At 37.1% G+C, this 21,947-nt stretch overlaps 2 protein-coding genes across 3 annotated transcripts; one reads left to right on the top strand and one right to left on the bottom strand.

Annotated features, from left to right (window-relative positions):
• Window positions 1-136: 136 nt before the first annotated feature.
• On the bottom strand, window positions 137-20,600 carry LOC135688805 (hemocyte protein-glutamine gamma-glutamyltransferase). Of its 2 annotated transcripts, none has more exons than XM_065205824.2 (14): window positions 20,461-20,600; window positions 19,171-19,412; window positions 17,739-17,931; window positions 16,567-16,676; window positions 15,785-15,886; window positions 15,105-15,279; window positions 13,330-13,468; window positions 12,615-12,718; window positions 12,158-12,328; window positions 4,062-4,424; window positions 3,445-3,583; window positions 2,603-2,773; window positions 1,918-1,966; window positions 137-1,001 (listed from the first exon to the last, which is right to left on the bottom strand). In XM_065205824.2, exons 1-14 carry the CDS (start codon window positions 20,486-20,488, stop codon window positions 900-902), a joined length of 2,088 nt encoding a protein of 695 aa, XP_065061896.2. In that variant the 5' UTR covers window positions 20,489-20,600; the 3' UTR covers window positions 137-899. The 2 variants fall into 2 exon arrangements, with proteins under 2 accessions (XP_065061896.2, XP_065061895.2); XM_065205823.2 differs by lacking the exon at window positions 20,461-20,600 and adding an exon at window positions 20,236-20,380.
• On the top strand, window positions 4,855-11,465 carry LOC135689914 (uncharacterized). The gene has a single exon (XM_089110076.1). It carries the CDS (start codon window positions 5,304-5,306, stop codon window positions 10,827-10,829), a length of 5,526 nt encoding a protein of 1,841 aa, XP_088966202.1. The 5' UTR covers window positions 4,855-5,303; the 3' UTR covers window positions 10,830-11,465.
• Window positions 20,601-21,947: the final 1,347 nt, after the last annotated feature.

Below are 21,947 nucleotides of genomic sequence, written 5' to 3' on the forward strand. Positions count from 1 at the left end.
TAATAACAATAATAATAATAATAATAATAATAATAATAATAAAAATAATAATAATAATAAAAATGCAAAATACCCAAGAATAAAAAGACCGTTTAAGACTGAGCACGGCAGATTTCAGACAACAAAAATACCATGATACACAATAAAATCATATTTAAAAAGTATTGACATCTCATCGTTAAAAACAGAAGTACGTTTTCCCACAAGGAACGTACCAATCAGCTACTGTTATAATAACACTACAATTATTAAGCTAAAATTATCATACGAATTAATCTACCTACAAAATTAGCATCCCCAAAACTTAAACTACGAAAAAACTCAAGAAAAATGTCATGACTTGTTGCACTTTGGAACAGTATTTGGCCTATGGTTCTTCATGATGTCTAAACAATAATAGGTCTACAGGGTTTAGAAATTTGTGAATTGAGGCTTTCGTAGCACATGACTCTATAATTATGTTCTTTCTCTGTTGAAGACTAAATTGAGAGTTGGAAGTCAAGGAGGTAGTAAATGCAGAATTCTCCGCTGAATATGCAAAAACTTTGACATTGCAATGATTGGAAAAGCATGGTCGATGAAAAATGAAGTCAACATCCGTGCTTAATGAGATAATTCCAGGCAAAATAACTTGTTCAGACCTCGTTGTTCAAACGCTCGCTTTTTCGATCGGTTCGGTTAGCCCTTTCAAATTTGTCATTGTCACAAGCAAACACGTGGCAGTTAATGGTTCTTAAGTCAGATTATCAAATATCAAGCTCTCTATTAGCTATTAAAATATCATATCACGATTCGAGTCACCATGCTCAACTATAAAAGCAAAACACAAGATATTGAAAAATAAGAATAAATACCAGAGTTCAAGAAAGAGACGTCCTAAACTACCCGCTACATGTTACTTACTTGTCCAAGTCCAGAGCAAGAATTCCCTCCAACCCTGTCATCTCCTTGGCTGATAACATCGCAATTATCTGCAAATTCACTCGTCCTTTTGTTATTTTCTGAAACACAGTAAGGTTCAAAGTTTTACCATGTGAGTGCTGGCCTAACAATTCGAGACGATGAAGAAGTCTAGGATTCGCAATGCATTGTTAGCACTTAATGTAGTCATTCGGGAATAAAAAATGAATGGAAAGGAAAATCATTGGCGAGGAATAGAACAAAAGGATATCAATTGTCGCACCGAAATGGCAAATGTAAGAATTTCCAATGCTCACAAGACTTTGACACAATGAAATGGGTTGACTTGTCACGTTTTTCTAAGACACTAGGGACCTGAGCATAATAATGGCGGGGCTACTATTGATATCGACCACAGCTACAATGAGTTGTTTCTCAAAGCAAGTGAGTGAAAGGCTTGCAATCGTCGATTGGTTAAATATATGAAGCTTAACAAACTTATCATTCTTCTCCTCAAACCATTAATGATTTTCACTTTGACATAAATATACAGGTTTCAGAAGTTTTACACTTTGCGAAGTATCGGACGAAAAGTACTTTGCGAAGTATAATTCGCTCTATTTTAAAATTTTGCAGCATAAAAGCCTCTTCAAAGCAGGATTAAAGTGTCAAATAATAGAATATAGTATATGTTTACACAGAGAACCCAATCTACAGGGATTACCATCTATAAAGGTCAATATTTTTGTAAAACCAACATATGATCGATAAAAAGAGCCTGCCTTTGGAACCATCATGATTACCTCTATTACTAAATTGGCTTCTCTCACAAAAACCTTTGTGTTAACCGCTGTCTTGGCGTCCTTAAGCGATATTTCTCCAAATCACGCTATGAGGAAGCTCAGGCATAAGGCAGGTGGTTGGGCCAAAAAGAAATTGCAGTACTGGACATCAAACTAAAGTATAAGGCGCTACAACGTACAATATCCATAAATAAATAATAATCTGGAGGCCTACCTTCATCTCTAGTGACTTTTCCACAATTAGTTTGTCATCTTCAGTATCCCTGTCAAGATGAAAAACATTATTATGGCTTCACGATTAAGAGTTGCAATCAGATTCAGTCTGAATTCGTTCCAATAATTGATCAAATTTTATCAAATTGCCAAACGTTGAAGTTTCTTTTATAGATTTGCGTGTCAAAGCTAAGTGGCAGCTGTAAGGGGTAAAAATGTTCTCCAAAATACCAAAAGGGGTAAAAACGTTCTCCAAAAAAGATGAAATCAGGCACCAAAAAGAAACATCTTATATAAATAAAGCACATGCTAGTGGGGGTCGACAAAGATTTCAGACTTTGATTCAAGGGGCTCCTTCGATATTTGAAATTCACTTGAAATTAAATGAAAAACCACTTTCGTGTAAACAGAAGGTATTCTTTTCCCTTAGGACTGATCGGGCAACGTTTATTGCCATGCGCTCGCGTTTCTGTTTGGCCTATTTCGATCCACAATTAGGACCACGATCCACAATATATATTTCTCAGCGTAGAATTTTCGATCTATTTTTTGACGTTTTATGCTATGAAGAGTGTCGGCCGAAAAACGCAAGTATGCTTTAAAACGCTGCATTTTTCATAGCTTGTTAAAATTGTACCGCCACAAACTGTGTATATTACAGATATTCAAGATACAGTCATACTCACGGTATATCAAAGCTAATTTCATCTTCAAGAGCGGTTCCATCAAATATCAATTTGCAATTGGTCAGCTTTTTCACATCAGATGGAAGGGTTAGGCCAACTTTGACGGATATCTTCTCACCAGACTTCACTTTGTTGTTGGTCCTGCCAACTAATGTGACGTCAAGATGTGGCCTGGATTTAAAGTATAAAAGTTAATCAGGAAAAAACGAAAGAATACGGGAAGATATAGTATGAAGAAGGATAAGCGAATTTCAGAACTTTAAAAATTAGACGCCTTTATTCTGAAGGCGGTGAGCATGTTTCTTTTTACGATCAGCATAGATTTAGATTAGTTTGAGTAGGTGAACTAAAAGAAAATAAAAATGTCTTCAACTCTCTTGAAATCTAACTTGCAAGACAAAAACCTCGTTGATTCAATGGAATATAATTGATCAGCAATAAAGTGAAGATAAATCAGTATAGAAGATTACGAAGAAATCTGCAAAACGGTGAAATAAATAAGTTTTTATAATTATTCAAAAGAAAAGGAATTTGGTGAAGCTATAAAACTTTTACATCGAAATATCTTTTAGCGTTTAATGTAGCAAAATATGTTTCACATAAACAGCCGACATTGCGTCAATACGGGGGACTTTTGTCATCACAAGGGGCATCATAAAAGCATTACAGCGGACATCATTGCATATGAGCAACTCCAAAAATATCATAACTGCGCATGCTCTTTAGCTAAATCCAGGGGGCCACCTCAGCAATTGTTCATCTTCCAGACAAGGATCGGTTTAGCAAGAACTCAATTTGAAATGATGTTAGTAAACACAATTAAAGTATTTTGAATTTCTCACTTCTCAATGGTTACCACAGCTTGCTTGGCATAGGTCTGTCCTGAGCTGACAATCGCCATGACAGTAAATCGAAGCATCGGGTTCTCATCCATGTAGCCAGAATATTCTGCCGGCGTGAAGCTAAACTTCGTTGTTTCCTCTAAAAATGACAGATGATCAGATGGAATAACTTCATAAGGAATGACACGAAGGTATTCACTCGAATCAACTCCGGAACTTGGAAACGCTGGTCAAATTTTTTCTAGTTTTGAAATAAACAAGGGGGGGCATTCTTTCGAGGTCTGCCGTTAATTTTATTATTTCAAAGAATCGATTTCAAGTAGGGCGTTGTCAATCGAATGTTCTGATATGAAGAAGAGAGACCGAGAATTTTACAAGTTAAGCCTAAAGCCATGAATCACGAATGTCTATAATATAAAAAATTACAGCAAAAGGCGCTTCAATAAAAGTTAAAACGTAATTTGGCACAGAAGTGGCATTGTGACATAAAACATTATCTCTAACCAGCCCCATTTGCTTTAAGCATTTTTATGAAGGTCCTCTATGAATATTACAAATCAAGGCATATAAACGCCTGAACATCCAGTCTCAGCAAAACTTGAACTACGCCTGCTCACCTTTACCAGCTTCTAGCTCTATGGTATTCTTCCGTCTCTTGAGTTTCATGAGAGCAACACCTGTATAGCGTACAATTTGCGATGTCAGCGAAACGTCAACGGACAGTTTCTCTGAGGATGTGTTCTTCATTTGCAAGTTGGCTACGACATTCTCGCCTCGGACAATGTTTTCTGGCGCCTCGATAGAGAATCTTACATCAGTCGGGGCTTTGACAAGGGCGTCACTCCTGGCGATTTTCATTGCCCTTCGAACCGCAATGCGCTCCAGCTTGGATCCCTCGGGGTATTTGTACTCGGATGTGACGTCATGCGCTTTGCTGAATAAGCTTGACCAACCAAATGAAGCTGTACTTATATCGTGGCCTAAACGCAGTAGATTAGACAAAATTACATAAAACCTGACAGCAGAGAACAAGGAGGAATATTCGGATTAACAATATAGTTGATCTAAAAATAGTTGAGACTTGTCAAGAAAACTTGATTTTTTCTCTTTCCTTTAAAAAATAACTCCCCCTTCCCCGATTCATTGTTGAATGCATTTTTTGGAGCAAAACGATAGAACTACAAATCCAATATTGATTTGAGGGAAAGGGAAAGATTCCAATTTGAAGGGGTAAAGTAAAGTATAAAATTTGCAAAAATTGCATTTTGTTGGAAAATAAATTTTTGTCCGGGATTAGCGGGTATACCCAGGATGGAGGCTTGTAATTATAGTCTTTGAAAAGACGAGAAACTTTTGTATGCAATCCAGGGCACAGTTCAGTTATCAGTATCTACTGATTTACTTCTGTTCGGGTTTTCACGTAAATTTTCATTGCGTAGTCGATTAAGGTTTTGGTTTAGTGTAATTAAGCCTTAAAATGTATCTTGTGACTTGGTGACGCAGCTTTTCTGTTTACCATATTTTCTAATTGCTTCGATTATAATGATTACACTTTCGTTTGAGCCAACTGACGTTAATTGAATAGAGCATCGTCATTGGTAGTTTATTTTGGATTAATTAGTTTACAGTATATATATAGAACGTTGAAGTTTTGTTATTGCGTGCGTGCAACTGGGGGTGGTTGTGCGAACCCAGCTGTGATTTGCTGAATAATATGAAATGTGAAAAGCTCAAATGACTTTTTCTTCAGTGTTTTCTCTGGAATACAAAGTTTAAAAAGAATCAGCAAGATAGATCCTGAGAGGTCTAAAAATCTGGTCCACCGAACCTAGATGTATTTGTGTTTCAGTGAATGAACTATGGATGAACTGAAGAAGAAGAGAAACATCAGAGGAGGACATAGAGCTTTTGCAACGCAGTTGATCAGACAGATTGAAGATAGTCTGGAAGATCAATTGAAGTTGAAGCAGCTTGAGATACAGCTAGATGAGAAATTTGAAGTCTTAGGAAAATTGGATGACGAAATTTTGGATCTTGTAAGCGAAATTGATGAAGATGGTTTGGGATGCTCACAAGAAATTTCTGAGGCTGGAGAGATGAAGGAAAAAATAAATCTAGCGCTGCTCAAGTTGAAGAGTTTAGTGAAGAATGAGAAGCAGTTGGAATCGCGCAAGCCTAATTTAACAAGACATGGCTCAGAAGAATCAGTTTATTCTGTAGAAAGTTCAGCGTCGTCAGCAACTCGTAAAGTTCGTGCGAAGCTACCGAAGTTGGAACTGAAAAAATTTAGTGGCCGCCCCCAAGATTGGCAGGAGTTCTGGGATAGTTATAAAAGTGCGGTTTACGAAAACGAAGAGATTTCAAAGATTGACAAGTTTTCGTATTTGAAGCACTATTTGGAAGAGCCTGCCAAAAAAGTAATTGCTGGACTTGCTTTGACTGAAAAAAATTATGCCGTAGCTGTCGATTTGCTTGAACAGAGATTCGCGCGACCAACGACGATAAAAAGGGCACATATCAACGAGCTTCTGAATTTAGATGCGGTTTTTAATGAAAAACATGTTAAGAAGATGCGAGAACTTTATGATACTATTGAGACACACCATCGTGGATTGAAAGCCTTAGGGGTCGACGAAATATCATACTCGAACATAGTTGTACCTGTTTTAATGGACAAGGTTCCAGAGGCTGTTCGCCTGAACATGATTCGAGGAAGTAAGAATCACCAAGAATGGGATATGGAAGAAATGCTTGTGGCTTTTCGAGAAGAATTGGAGATTCGTGAACAGCATGTTTCGATTTCAATGGCTTTGGGAAATGGGACCGTTTCTGGTAGGACGTCGTCAGAACGGCGCAGTGAGATGAAACCGAGGTTTCCTGGTCGAACAACAACAGCGAGTGCGTTGTTTACGAAACAAGATGGTGGATTTGCGAGAAGAAAGTTCTGTGTATTTTGTAAAGAAGATCATGAAGAAGCCGATTGTCACAACGTCAGGAACAAGGAAGAAAGGAAGGATCTTGTTTTTAAATATGGACGTTGTCTTTTGTGTTTAAAAAAGGGACACAGAGCTTATCAGTGTCATTCGAAGGAAAAATGTAAGTTGTGTAACAAACGACACCATGTTGCAATTTGTAATGTTGTTGGTAGTCAGCCTAGTGCTAACCAAGCTCGTGTCAAGACTGCTGATACTACTGTTACCACTTCTTGTGTAAGTAATATAGATTCTGGGGGGAGAGCAGTCTTGCAAACCGCCAAGGCCGTAGTTACAGGTAGCATAAGGAATGTTAAGGCACGTGTTCTTTTTGACTCAGGTAGTCAGAGGAGTTTTGTAACACGAAGTATGGTAGAAAAACTTGGTTTGAACCCCATTAAGCAAGTGCGCTTAGGTATAAAGACATTCGGATCTCAAAATATGGACGAGAAGATAAGAGATGTGGTCGAGTTAGAGTTGAAAGGAGTTGAAAGTGGAGGGAAAGTGAAAATACAGGCCTTTGTTGTTAATGAAGTTTCAGAAATACGCAATGAACATGTTGAAATATTGAAGTATGATTATAAGCATCTTACTAACTTGTGGTTTTCAGATGTTTGTAGGCACGAAGATTCCCTTATTATAGACATTTTAGTTGGAAGCGATTGGCTTTGGACGCTTCAAGATGGTCGTATAATACGAGGGGAGCCAGGAGAGCCTGTTGCCATTCATACTAAGATTGGATGGGTTGTGTCAGGGCCAATAAAGGGTAAGTTAACTGATTTAGCAGAATCTTGTTCTTCAAATTTGGTTGTAAATGGTAATGGTATAACAGTTAATTTGATGCACCAGAATAAGGAACAGGAATTAGAACAAGACATTAAAAAACTGTGGGATCTTGAGACTTTAGGAATTAAAAGGCAAGATAAGGTGCATGAAGAATTTTTGGATAATATAGAGTTTAAAGGAGATAGATACTCAGTTCGTTTGCCTTGGAAAATGGGGCACAAGCCCCTTTCTACTAATTATACTCTTAGTCTCAACAGATTGAAGGGGCAGTTGAAAAAGCTCAAGGAGAAGCCTGCAATAATGGAAACCTATGATGGGATTATAAAGCAACAAGAAAAGGATAGAATCATTGAAGAGGTTACAAGTCTTGAGCCAAGTGAGAAGCTTAGTTATCTGCCACACCATGCCGTTGTACGAAATGATGCAGAAACAACAAAGGTAAGAATAGTATATGATGCCTCTGCAAAAGATAGGAAGTCAGGTACCTCTCTAAATGAGTGTTTACATGTTGGACCACCATTAAATCCACTTTTGTTTGATATCATGATAAGATTCAGAGAAAATAGGATTGCAATAACATCTGATATCGAAAAGGCATTTTTGAATATTGAAGTGGATAAAAAGGATAGAGATTGCTTGAGGTTCTTATGGGTTGATAGTTCTTGTGATAGTGAACCAAGCATTAAAGTTTACCGCTTTAATCGTGTTGTTTTCGGAGTAAATAGTTCTCCTTTTTTGTTGAATGCTGTTGTAAGACATCATTTAAGCACTTATGAAGCAGCTGATCCAGAGTTCTCAGCAAAATTGTCTAGAAGTTTCTATGTAGATGACCTAGTGTTAGGATGTTATGATGTAGAAAGTGGTAAAGAACTCTACAATAAGGCAAAGAAAAGAATGTTAGAGGCAGGATTTAACTTAAGGAAATGGAAGAGTAATGATCCACAACTTGCTCAATATTTTAAGGTTATGGAAGAAACTGGGAAACATCCTGCAGATGGAGGGGGTGAATGTAGCTATGTAAAGGAAATGCTAGGGGAAGAAATTTCAGACACTAAGAGTAAAGTTTTGGGAATAACATGGGATATGTTGAAGGATAATTTGGAATTTGAGTTGACAAAAATAGAGAACAGTGTTCCAAATTCAACTGTTACTAAGAGAACCATCTTAAGCATGATTTCCAAACTTTTTGACCCTTTAGGACTTGTGAGTCCAATTATTGTAAGTGCAAAGGTTTTGTTTCAGGAATTATGCACCTTGAAGTTAGGATGGGATGATGAAGTACCAGTAGAAATGCTCAATAAATGGAATAAATTTGTATGTGATTTAAGTTCAGTGGGTGTTATTTCCTTACCAAGATGTCTATATGAAAAAAGTACAGATAAGGTAAATAAGTGTTATTTACATGGGTTTGCAGATGCCAGTAAGAAGGCTTACTGTGCAATGGTTTATTTAGTATATGAGACTGATACTGGAATGCATTCAAGATTGATTTGTGCTAAGACAAGGGTTGCTCCGCTTAAGGAATTAAGCATTCCAAGGTTAGAGCTTATGTCAGGTCGTATTTTATCTACACTTATGGAGACTGTGTATAATGCGTTAAGCCCACAAATTAAAATAGACGCTTGTAGGTACTGGTTAGACAGTAAGACAGCATTATACTGGATAAATAATCAAGGTGAATGGAGGCAATTTGTACAACATAGGGTCAATGAGATTCTGAAAATTTCTAAAAAGGAAGACTGGGGACATTGCATTGGAGTTTGTAATCCAGCAGATTTGGGTTCTAGGGGAGTCTCTGCAACAATTTTAAGAGATAGCAGACTTTGGTGGGAAGGTCCTCATTGGTTGTCCATGGGGAAGGAATATTGGCCTAAAAGTTTCACTCTTGCGGATTCACCAGAGATTATGGAGGAAAAAAGGAAAACTGTAAATGTTACAGCAGTAATAGAACAAAACAGACTAAGTGTGACTGAAATAATAGAGGTGGATAAATTTAGCTCTTTGAAGAAATTATTGAGGGTTACAGCAAGAGTGATCCGTTTCGTCACTAACTTAAGGTCTGCAAGGGAAGGTAAGATATTGAAATTAGGGGAATTAGACTCGGAGGAAGTTTCAAGGGCAGAAAGGATTTGGATTAAGGGCTCACAAATTGACCTTAAGAAACAACCAGGGTATAATGAGATTGCATTGAAATTGGGACTTTTCGAAGAAGATAGCATTTTAAAGTGCAAGGGTCGCTTGGAAAACTCAGATTTAGCACTAGAAACTAAGTTTCCGATTATTCTACCGAATAATAATTGGTTTACGCGTTTGGTTATTGAGGATTGCCATGAAAGGGTAATGCATGAAGGTCTGAACGCAACGCTCACGGAATATAGGTCTAGTTTTTGGACAACAAAAGGAAGGCAGTATGTAAAAAAGATATTGAGGGATTGCAGAAAGTGCAAAAAGGTACAAGGTAAATCGTACGGTGTACCATCAGCTGCACCTTTACCTGAATTTCGTGTCAAGGAAGTACCACCATTTACCTACATAGGTTTAGATTTTGCTGGACCATTGTTTTATAAAAGCAAAATAGGTAAGATGGAAAAATGCTATATTGCACTTTACACCTGTGCTACATCAAGGGCAATACATCTTGATCTCGTTGAAGATATGTCAGGACCGACCTTTATAAGGAGTCTTAGGCGTTTTACATCTCGTCGTGGTACGCCTTCGTTGATTAATTCAGACAACGCTAAAACTTTCAAGTTTACTAATAAGTTTCTAGATAAGCTGGAAAATAGTCGTGAAGTTTCATCATATTTAGTTGAAAAGAAAATAACATGGCGTTTCAACTTGGAAAGAAGTCCCTGGTGGGGAGGTTATTTTGAGAAATTGGTCGGAAGTGTAAAGAGGTGTTTAAGAAAGGTGCTTGGAAATGCCAAGCTAACATTTGATGAGTTGCATACCGTGCTGTTAGAAGTTGAGGCGACACTTAATTCGCGCCCCTTAACGTATATTTATGATGAAGTTGAAGTTTACCCACTTACTCCGTTTCATCTTATGTACGGTCATAGATTGTCGCAATTAGCTGATGATTTAGATATCAACGATTTAGAACTAGAGGAGAGTTCATCAGCATACTCTAAGCGATTTTGCTATTTAATCAAAAAATTAAGTCACTTTGCAGGACGCTGGAGAAGGGAATATTTAACAGAACTCAGGGAATTTCATAGAAATAACAGAAATGGAGAAATAATTGTGTCCGTCGGGGATATAGTATTGGTGCAAGAGGAACACGTCAAAAGAAATTCATGGAAAATGGGAAAAATCGTGGAACTTGTGCAAGGGAAAGACGGTGTTGTTCGGGGTGCAAAGGTAAAAGTATGTGGTAGTGGTAAGTCAGAAATTTTATCTCGACCTTTGCAAAAACTTTTTCCTTTTGAACTTGCAAGAATGAACGAAATCGCAGGAAAAAGTACGGACATCGAGAGGAAAGAGAACGAAGTACGGGAACAGAATGCTTGTGAATTTTCACCTATTGTAATTTGTCCTAATCGCGTCGTAGAACCCCAGCGTAGGAAATCTAAACGCGCAGCAGGTCAGGATTCGCAGTGGAAAACCCGTTTGATGCTTGACTCTTAACGAGTCAAGGAGGGGAGTGTGTTCGGGTTTTCACGTAAATTTTCATTGCGTAGTCGATTAAGGTTTTGGTTTAGTGTAATTAAGCCTTAAAATGTATCTTGTGACTTGGTGACGCAGCTTTTCTGTTTACCATATTTTCTAATTGCTTCGATTATAATGATTACACTTTCGTTTGAGCCAACTGACGTTAATTGAATAGAGCATCGTCATTGGTAGTTTATTTTGGATTAATTAGTTTACAGTATATATATAGAACGTTGAAGTTTTGTTATTGCGTGCGTGCAACTGGGGGTGGTTGTGCGAACCCAGCTGTGATTTGCTGAATAATATGAAATGTGAAAAGCTCAAATGACTTTTTCTTCAGTGTTTTCTCTGGAATACAAAGTTTAAAAAGAATCAGCAAGATAGATCCTGAGAGGTCTAAAAAACTTCTAAGATTTTTATACCTATAGAGAAAAGATCCAAAATCTTTAGACTAAAATTCACCTACAAAAGTAACAACTTTTCTTCGACTGTGGAGCATAACCTTTGATTTGGCCACAGATTTGAATTTTTAAAAGTTACCAATGGGAACTTGCATGATTTTGTGCTTGCACGTGACTATTCAAAAGAATCCGGTAGAAAATCTGATTGGTCCAAATTTAAACTTATCATTTGACTGGCCAATTAACTACTGACCGGATAAGCGAAATCTCGGTCCTCTAATCAATCTTTCTCAACGAGGTGGTTTATACAAGAGTTACTCAAAACAGGTAAACCCTCCCTACCTAGGGACACCAATCAAGCATGAAATTATCAAAAGCTTACAAATAAATAGATTTTGGAAATATTTTTCTGTCTGTAAAATAACGTTTTATCTTAACACATACATTTGTTTGAATCAAGCGTGATTTCACTTGAAAAAGAATTAGAAAAGAGTTATTGAAATAGGCATGTCGACCGAAACTGTTGTTGGCAAATGAAATAAGAGCACCGTGATCAAGTGGGAACACAAAAGCTTACTCACAAACAAATTAACTGCAACGATTAATCAGTAAACAACGAAAGATTAGATATATAAAAATTAACAACAAATGATTAGTGATTCGTAAATTAACAACAAATGATAAGTGATTAATCAGTAAGCAATGAATGATAAGTGATTAATCAGTAAGCAATGAATGACAAGTGATTAATCAGTAAGCAATGAATGATAAGCGATTAATCAGTAAGCAATGAATGACTAGTGATTAATCAGTAAGCAATGAATGATAAGCGATTAATCAGTAAGCAATGAATGATAAGAGATTAAACAGTCAATAACGACATATCTAAAACGACCCACTCACCCACTGCATCTGTGTCTACTCGGAATGGTTCATAGTCCTCCTTTTCTTTATTATACCGCCAATAAACTTTGTCTGAATTGACTTCAGCAAATATGAACTTGGTATCGTATTTCAGATTGACCTTGCCTTCTTTGATTGCCCGAACCGACGCGGGGCCTGCTCGATATTTGCCTGGAAAGAAACATTTCCTTCACTTGGCATATGGAAAAGCTAAACACTAAAATCAGGTTCATCAAAGTATTCTGGTTATGATATCTAAAGTTCTGCTTTATAACCTGACAAGATCAAGTGTATAATACAGGTTAATTTTTCTGTTACTAAATTATTGCGGTACTGACATTTATATTTGAGCAGCAATCGAAATCAACAGACCACTGTGTATTCATTTCAATGTGTGGTCTCGTTTAGGAAACTAGTCGAGATTTCATTGTAACGAGGCATGATGGAAATTCTTTACCTTTGCTAAGCTCCTGCGGTGTAGCATCGAAAGCCTGCCAGCCACCATAACCAGGGGGTAAGTCAGGTCTGGACATGTAGCTCTCGTTCCAAACATGGAAGTTCCTGCGAAGAATTATAAAGCAAGTTCTTAAATACGGCAATCAGATGGAATAGAAAATTGCAATCAACAAAAGCGAATTCGAAAATCTCGTGCAGGAAGTTATTAGAATAGCTAGTAATGTATAAAAGGGTTATTTCTTAATTGTAGACATTCTAAGACAGATTTTCAAAGAAAGCAAGTATGTATGAAGTCTGTGTTTTTTAAGAAACTAACGTCTCGAAATAAGCTATATTCTGCTTGACAAACACAGTCAAATCTTTATTAACAGTTATCTTCTAAGAAATGACTCGAATGCAAAACCGAAAACAGGTTTGCCCCAAAATACCCTTCATTCGATCAAACCCATTTTAAGATAACCTGCAAATAATGGACACCTCTCTACAGCGAGCCTGAATTTGGTGCAACATAAGTTGTTATGATACTCATTTTAACCTTGCTGAAAAATTCAACAAGGAAATTCTGTTAACTTGCTTAACAAGCTGCATATTCATCTATTCAGGAAGGTCTTTAAGAACATGCTGGGACTTTAACGATTCTTATAGCTGGGTAAACAAGTCATTTTTGACGCCACACAATGTCAATTGATGTGCTAAGTTAAAGAGATATTTCCTACCAGCAAGAATCGTCCGATTCTTCATCCAAATAGTCGCCATCAGCACTAAAATATTTGTCAAAGGTCAAGTTGTTGTCCGTGTCATGAGCAGAGTCGTAATTTGTTATTGATCTTGTTGGGATTCCAAGCGACCGCATCACTGTGAAGGAAGAAATGTAGAACTGATGATGATTTGGGGATATATATATAGCTATATATAAAGCTTGAATGTATTTCTAAACAATCCGCAGCCAGCTGAGCCTACGTCACGCTTATTCGTCTACCAAAAAATAGTACTAGTCTAACAAAACAATGGTATTGGTCTACCAAAATAATAGTATTGATAACAACTTATTTACGATACAAAATCTAAAAATGGCTTTAAAAAACGCAAAAATTGTGCATACTTAAGCTTTTTGTCTGACACTCTTCAGAGTATAAAACGTCAGAACACATATCGAAACATAGATCAGATCCTATCGTAGTGTTTTGATCCATGTTCTTACGTTTTATACTCTGAAGAGTGTCAGACGAAAAGCTTAAGTATAATCAGTATTGATCTACAAAACACTGACACTGGGGCTTATTCGAGTGTAGGAGCTTATTTCACCAAAAATACCTTTGCTCGGGGTTTATTCGAGGCGTGGGGGCTTATTCGAGGGGGGGGGCATATTCGAAGGTGGGGGCTTAATTGAGGTCTCGCGGTAATTTGAAATTGTCTCAAAAGAGACCAACGTGGTTGCCTTTAACAGCTTGCCTTTAAGTTATATCATTACCAGATGCAAATACCAAGACTCTGAAAATCTTTGGTGAGACCAGTTCTTATCCATAGAAATAAGGATGTTTCTGTGCTTGTGTTCTTGTCACTCTACCAACCAGATTGGCAAAGGGAATCAATGATGGTCAAATTCCAGATTGTGCTAGAGGAAAACTCTATGTAGCCCCAACAAGACAACAACAAAAAACGTGAAAATACAGCAAACATCAAGTTAACTCTAAAAGCTTCTCGTTATAACACTTTCCAGGTAGCAATTCATTCATGGAAAAGACATAAAGCATTTCTTGGAAAACAAAAACATATCTTGGAAATTTTCAGAAAAAAACAATAAGGTTTTCATCAGAGTGTACGTGACTTCTATGAAATTGTCATTTAAGAACTTTCTCTACAATTTCAGAGGCATCATCTATTTTTACGCTTGGCATTCGATTGACCAACTCAAAAGCAGAGTTGACTAGTCATGCATTTCGATTGAAGAGACCAAAGGAAAGATTATTCTGCAGAGAGACTGATGCCAAAAAATGTGTTTTCAAAAAAGTATTTTGCTATGAAACAGAAGGCTAATGACGTAATTGACACAACCACAGAATAGGAAATAGGCAGAAGGGTAACTCTTGTCGGTTCCTTTGTTGTTTTTGAAGCCTGAGTCAACAATAGAATTCCTTAATTCCCCTTTAACCTCGATCTCATTAGACGAACTTAGCCATGACAAATTATCATTCATTAATCAGATATAAACGAATTATGATACATAATTGAATTTGTTCACTATCATGGGGCATTTCGTCTCAAATAAAGTTGTCTACTTTCATTCTTTTTCAAAATTTCCCCGACAGAAACATGCTAAGCCTCGTATAAGTTAACGCATGCGCAGGTTTTTTCAGGCTCCAGCTGATAGGCAGGAGTTCCCTTCTGCCTAATTCCTATTCTGTGACACAACGGTGCCCCTTTGCAGTTGCTTCGCATTAAAACCTAAGATTCTGTAATTTAATAAGCAAGTTTTTGTGGGCGCACTCACGTGACGTTGTGATGCCGGAAAATACCCAGCATTGGCCATAGTGCACTGGGCTGCCTGTTTCGAGGTATTTCTTGAAAATTGCAACACTGCCAGTCCACTCCCATGGCTTCACTCCAGTATCGTAATCCCCGCTCCAATTGCCAGTCAAAACTCCTTGGTCGTCAGAATCATTGGCCTGTAATCAATAATAAACGACTCTGCATAAAAATACCTTCAGAGCCAGTCACAATAGAGTCCATAAAAGTGTTCGCCCTTCCTCAGAACCTTTACTCAAACTTTCAACAACTTTTCAAGAAAAAAAATAATGCAAGGTTGTAGTGGCACCACAAAGCCATCCCCCCCAGCTCTCGGCAAGATCGATGTTTCGCCTAGATTCGATGAGAAAATGTTTGGAAAAGGGTAATTCTTGGTATAATTGTGACTCTATGATATTGGAAAGTGCCTTTACCTAACCAAAAGTTAGCCATGGCCATTCTATATTGGTAAAATGCCGATTCAAGAAGGCTCGGCTTTTCATTTTTATGCTTTTTCTTAGCTACCTTAGCTTTTCAACCTGATGCTAAAATAAAGGATTGTGTATATCATGTAAATCATTTCAGTACGACAAAGAATGGGACATTTATCTAGGAAACGTGTTTAGGTAAAGAATAAATAAAATTGGGATAAAGAGAGGCACTTACCAACGCCGAAATGGCTCTCGCAACTTCACGGGCTGTGTCACGGTAATTAATGCTTACCCTGTCCAGAAGGTTCATCACACAAGTGAAGGAAGCATTGGTGAACTAAATAAATAATGACGTCATCAGTCTTCAACAAAGACAAAACTAAGAACAACTGATTGAGCTCTTTCAGAACCAAAAAGCAGAATAATAGCATGAATTTTGGAAGTGAAAGGCAGAATTCTCACATGAATTTGGTAACTTTTTGGGAAGAAATATGGTTCCGATGTGAAAAATAAGGTTCACAATATCGTATTATAAAGAAAAGCTTGTTGTTGAAGATTTCTGTTTTTGATTCAACGAAGCTAACAATGATTAGCTGACACTTTCTGAATAGGTTTTTAACAAAGAAGAGATTGATTTGATACTCTCTTAACAATCTTGTAAGAGGGCAAAGTAGAGGGTTCTGAAAATTCTCTTTCTTAAACTAGACAGATTTACTCCAACAGTAAAGCTGCAAATATGACTATTATATAATAGTTTCATTTGATATGAAAACGTTAATAGAAAATATATGCTTTTTCTTCGAAATATTCTAAATATGCTACAATACAGCTAAAAATGACAAGTGGGAACCTTTTTAGCTTGAAGCAAACGATACAGAACAGCCTTGGTTATCTTAGAATTATGTCACACCAAAAAGAGTATTACCAAACCAGGTTTAACTTCAAACAGTTTCTCATCAGCTAGGTATTACTATTTCATTTACATATGAAAAGAAAGTTTTCGATCTGATGACTTGCCTGGCCAAAATACCATGGTTTTGGTCTTCTGCCACCCCAAAACACGGCACCATTGTCATTGAGAACATATTCTTCTCGCTGCTTTTCATCCTTCATGTAAACTTCATCCTCTGAAATTTAGGCAAAATGTCAGTGCATAAACGCTCATAGACTCTGATACATTTGTATTGAACCTTAGCTTTTATTCTATGTTTTCTTTGAGGCCATCAAATGTGACTTCCTCTTTACCAACCAAAAGATTAATTTCACCAAAATGCTGTGATTGTGTTTAATATCTTCTTAGAATGGAACCCCCATTGTGCTGGTCATGTACATCAATGTAGTCACAAACTTCTCCTTAAAATTTCTTTGAATTTATTCAGCCCTGAAGCTTAGTTTCACCCGGGATTTATTTTAATGCTTATTTTGATGGTTACCAACTTTATTTCAGCTGGCTTTTAGCTGGTCTTGGGTCATTTTTGATGGTTTTGGCTCACTTAGAAACATGTTGGCTTGTTTTAGGTAGTTTAGGGTCTTTCCATATTTTGTCCCTACAACAAACATATATTGGTAAAAATTGACATTTTCCCTGAATACAATACCTCCACAGGTAATATTAATTTGATGTTGTGAAGACACCAGGAAGAAGGGGGTTCTTACATTGTGGAATCAACTCTTATTTACCTGACCAAATCATTATCTACCCATACACATCAGTTTTACAGTTAGCATGACTCTAAACTTTCAGAGCTAATATACATATACATATAGATCTTCTAAAATGCAACAGCATTTCTTTTAGGAAACAGACTAGAACAAGGCTAATAGCTAAAAAAGTTAAAATGGCCAATCAAGCTACTCTGTGTAATGATAAAGATGCTTTGAAACCTCAGTAGTGAAAACCAGAGGCAGACACTTGGTCAAATATGGAGGGGGGCATGCTTATTGTTTTAATAAGATGATGTCACATTTTCTTATTGTTTTGGAGCAAAAGATCATTGTCTTCCAAAGTATTGGGAGTGACCCCCCCCCCTTTCCCCTCAGGTTTTTGCCACTGGTGAAAACCAAATGGGCTGTAATTAAGGCTACTTAAATAAGAACACATAGGGACTTGTACAAATTTATAGATAGTCCTTGATGTGACCACTACAAAAAGCAACTACTCCAAGCAATAGCAGAAAAAGGAAACAAACCTGGACACCAAGCATTGTATAGAATATAAACAGGGCCTTCCAGATAGTAGAACACAGATCTCTTTTTTGCCTTTTGCTTGTAAATTGATTCCACAGCAAGTGAATACTTGGCCACAATGCAATCAGCAGGGATGTTAATTTCAACTTCAAGTGTTGTGCCACAGCATTTCAGCAGGCGGTAACCCCATTCAGACTTAAGAGAGGATATTGATGATACTGATTAAAAATAAATCATGCAATCAAAAGTTGTTTTGCTTATTGAAAGGGCATGAAAGCATACTATCAACTTTTGAAGCAGTCATTTACAAGAATTATATGTCAAAAGAGTTGACTTGACTTATGGTGGAAATTGGATTACAGAAAAATGAAAAGCTAAATTAGGTTTTTTTACTCAAAAGTGGCTTCCATCTGAACTTTCAAAATGAAGGATGAGCAGCAGTGTTTAAAAATGTTTCATGCTACGTACCGATCAAAATTTTTACCAAAGAAGACAAAACACTGTTAAATGGCTATTGGTCTGGAGGTCACATTGAGATAGAAAAAAAGAAGTTTAACTGGGATCAGCCTTATCAAAATAAAGTTTCTTTCATTCTATCTTTAGCAATATAATAAAGTCTTGTTTTTTGCTCTGGCAAAGCCATCCAGTGAATATCTTGAAAAAAACTCTATCAGGCTAGCAGATATACAATTTTGGTATATAATAAATGAAAATGAGAATTTTAAATTGTAGGGTTATTCTTGCCAGTGTAAAGAAGGCTCAATTGGCTATCTGCTTCTAAAAACCTGGTGATGGACCATTTGATAAATGTTGACAAGATCCCTAAATGATGCTCAACATTCTTAAGCTTGTTAAAAAAATATTCGCAAATTGTTGAGTTGCTTGCTAGGGTGATAGAATTAATGATTATGAATATTAACAAGTTATTAACAAACCACAATTAGTTTGAAGCTAAAAAATGAATATCATATCCTACATCATAAAGCCAGACAAACTAAAACAATTAATACCAAATCATATGAGCCAGTTAAGTTCATTTACAACAAAAGAATCAATTTAGAAAAAATTAAACATATATCTATATAATTGTAATAAGATTGATGGCAACCAGTCTATCAAACAGTGCTTCATGTGTTATAAGCAGGAATGTCCAGGTCCACCTTCTGGTGGGTGGATAGAATGATTCTACTAGGACAGAACAGGATGGGTTTGATAAAGTGGTTAGAGCAGCTGGTTTAACAAAGGGAAGAACAATAAAGAAACTTGGCTTTATGTAATACACTGCGTTATTGGCTAAATCTAACAACAAGCTTGAAACTGGGTGCATCAAACAATACTACAGGTTTCTGTTCAAAACCCAGACTTGATAACACAGTTTCAGCAGCTTTTAGTTTCTAAAGGCAAATAACAATGAACTCAATTATAATTATATACCTTTTCAAACTCCTCAACCTTTTGTATGCTGATCAGTGATCCATTTCTTTTCTTAGGGTATTTCCCTGTCTCTAGTTTAATATTAAACTGGTCCTCATCTTCCTTGTATGCCCTCTTTAAATCAATCTCAATTTTGAATGTCTGTCCTCGTCTCAAAAACAAACCGGCAGACTCATACTTCTCTGTATGATGCACAACTTCATTGACTTCAGACAGGCCTTTGATTTTCTCAACAGGCATTCCTGGCAATGGGAATGTTACAATATATGGAAAAATTGAGATATATATATGAGATATCACTAAGCCAAATTTTATTATTCATCAAATTCCATTCACCTTTTTGTAAAAAAGCAATGTTTTGCTAATGTCAACAATTTGTACCTTTACATATACTGTTTTCTAGACTACATTTCACATAATCATTCATAGAAAACTTCTGGTTTTTCCCCTTTGTTTCATTTCCGATGATTATTGATTGAAAAAGAGTTAGTGTATCAAAAATACTGATGTGTACAGATTTCTATGTTGACAAGCAATTAACCCTAGAGTGACAAGCAATTTACTCTAGAATGACTTGTAGCAAAGACTAAAGGTTAAAAACAAAGTTAAACTACAAGATTTGTTATTCCAAAACGATTCAGTGCCTTTAAAGATTATCTTGGAATACCCAACAGCACGAAGCTTGCTTTAATTTTCGTACTGTCTCTGAATGCTATCACTTTTGCTCAACTCTCCCCTCAAAAAACAACATTGATAGTGAATTACGGTAAATCTCAACAAGTCAAAAGGTCGTCATAAACTGCATTGTATTATAGCCAATATTTGGATACTTCAAAACTTAATCATGCTTTCGATACTTTTGGCAATTACTTCTGTTGTAAAGATATACCCGTAGAAATAGGAGCGGATATACAAGGCAAACAGGAAAAATAACTCTCATGCGGGCGATCGCCTCACATTCTCTTTGGCAACAGGATTGTCCGCGTGCTTTCTTTGCAGCCGTGCGTGACTCGCTTTATTTCGTCTAGAGGCGAACAGTTTGAAAAAACTTCATGAAAAGAATACCTCCTCTAGACACCACTATACCCATTTGCATAAACTGTAACGCGCTGTGTTTCTTACAACTGATCAAGATGTCTCAGTCGATTCCTAGGCCGTACGAGATAGACTATATGTGTTGTTGTTTACGACTCCATTCACACATTAACGTTGCCCTCCACAACACCAGTAAACAAAATCCAGTCTATTGAAATATTACCAATACATGAAATAAACAATAGCTTGACATACCTTGAGGTACTTCTTTCTTGTCCGTCATCTTTCTTTCAACCTGGCAAGAGATGAACACGCCTCCCTTACCTTTGGCGCCCTTCTCGAAGTCGGTTATGTTTTGTTTTCTTCTCCTCCCCAATGGGTCCCAAATGCGTTGGTATCATTGGACCAAAATTAGAGTCTTGTGTAACTCCATAAAGAGACGAAGTGTTAAGAGTGGGGAGGGGGTATAGAAATATGAAATTCCCTCTCTTGTATGCATTAAGATGTGTCTTTAGGAGTTTCATTTAATAGAAATCTTCAAAGCCACAATAATGATGCACTACTACAAAAACTGTATGGGGGGGGGGGGGGGGGGGCATAGATGTGATACTGTCTTTGAGGAAAGAGATCAAGTGTCACTTAAATCATAGTCAATAGAAAAAACTCTCTGGTCTGGAAGCCCATTGTTCTGTTCTTTTGTTCTCATCTAGAACTTGAAAACACTTTTATTTTAATCACATGACCTAAGGAAGGGGACAAGATAAAACATTTTCTTCTCTCGCAATAGCAAATGCAGACAGTTTCGTGAAGCCCAGCGCACACAGGCGACCCACAAGTGTCGAAAACAATGATATTTGGGCTTTTGACAAAGTTGCTTATTTGCACGAGTCAGATACAACGATTTTTCTGCGTTTCAAAGTCTTTCTTCGCGATTAAAAATACTTACTTTCAAGAAACATTTCTCAAACGGCTCCCTGGCCCCCCTTTATCTCGGTCCTTGGTCTACCCTGGGTATCAGAGCCGCAAAAATTTAACGGCAGCAAAAAATAATGAGAGCAGGGGAGGCGAGCAGCTCTCATCATTTTTTGCTGCCGTTAAATTTTTGCGGCTCTGATACCCAGGTTATCCTTGGTCCAAAATGATGATGGCGAGGGCACCTTGTTGTATGTCCTTCGTGTATACCTCTAACAATTCTTTCACAAGTTTGGACACACCCTATTTTGACTCTTCGAGCTTCAACCAGACCTGTATCAGCAACGTACTCGACTTCATCAATGTTCCACGAAGGCTTGTATTTTTGTTTCAAAACTCTTATCAGGTTTAGACAGGACATTTAGGATTGCAATGCTTAAGGCCCTTACTTCGCTTGAACATACTACAAAATGTGATCTTTCCTTTTTTAATTGGTAATGGTTCTCGCCAGGCGCGTAGCGGATGTTTGACGTTCAGGGGGGCTAAGCATGGATCTTCCCCAAAAATCGTTCCTTTATAGAGATGCAACTGTCCGAATGGAGCCGGAAATGTGACAATTTACTCTGAGAAGGGGAGCTGCAACTAACCCAGCCCATTTTCCCTACGCCAACATTCTTGAGAAACATTCAGAACTCAACAACAATCCTATACACATGTTTTCACGCGTCCCCTTACTTAGATCACGTTATTGCAATCAACACGCACAAAGAGTTAGAACAAAAGGTTTCAAGACCAGAGTTTTTTCTATTGACTATGCTTAAATGCAACAT

This window comes from Rhopilema esculentum, chromosome 9 (assembly GCF_057945365.1).
Source record: "Rhopilema esculentum isolate cy_ngs chromosome 9, ASM5794536v1, whole genome shotgun sequence".
In the NCBI taxonomy this organism is placed as follows: Eukaryota; Metazoa; Cnidaria; class Scyphozoa; order Rhizostomeae; family Rhizostomatidae; genus Rhopilema; species Rhopilema esculentum.

Coding starts and splice junctions, on each gene's coding strand:
- LOC135689914 (XM_089110076.1), top strand. CDS start 5,304: ATGGATGAACTGAAGAAGAAGAGAAACATCAGAGGAGGACATAGAGCT.
- LOC135688805 (XM_065205823.2), bottom strand. CDS start 20,266: ATGCAAATGGGTATAGTGGTGTCTAGAGGAG. Junction 19,413..20,235: donor TATAGTGGTGTCTAGAGGAG/GTATTCTTTTCA, acceptor TCCCATTGCCAG/GAATGCCTGTTGAGAAAATC. Junction 12,719..13,329: donor GAATCGGACGATTCTTGCTG/GTAGGAAATATC, acceptor AATTCTTCGCAG/GAACTTCCATGTTTGGAACG.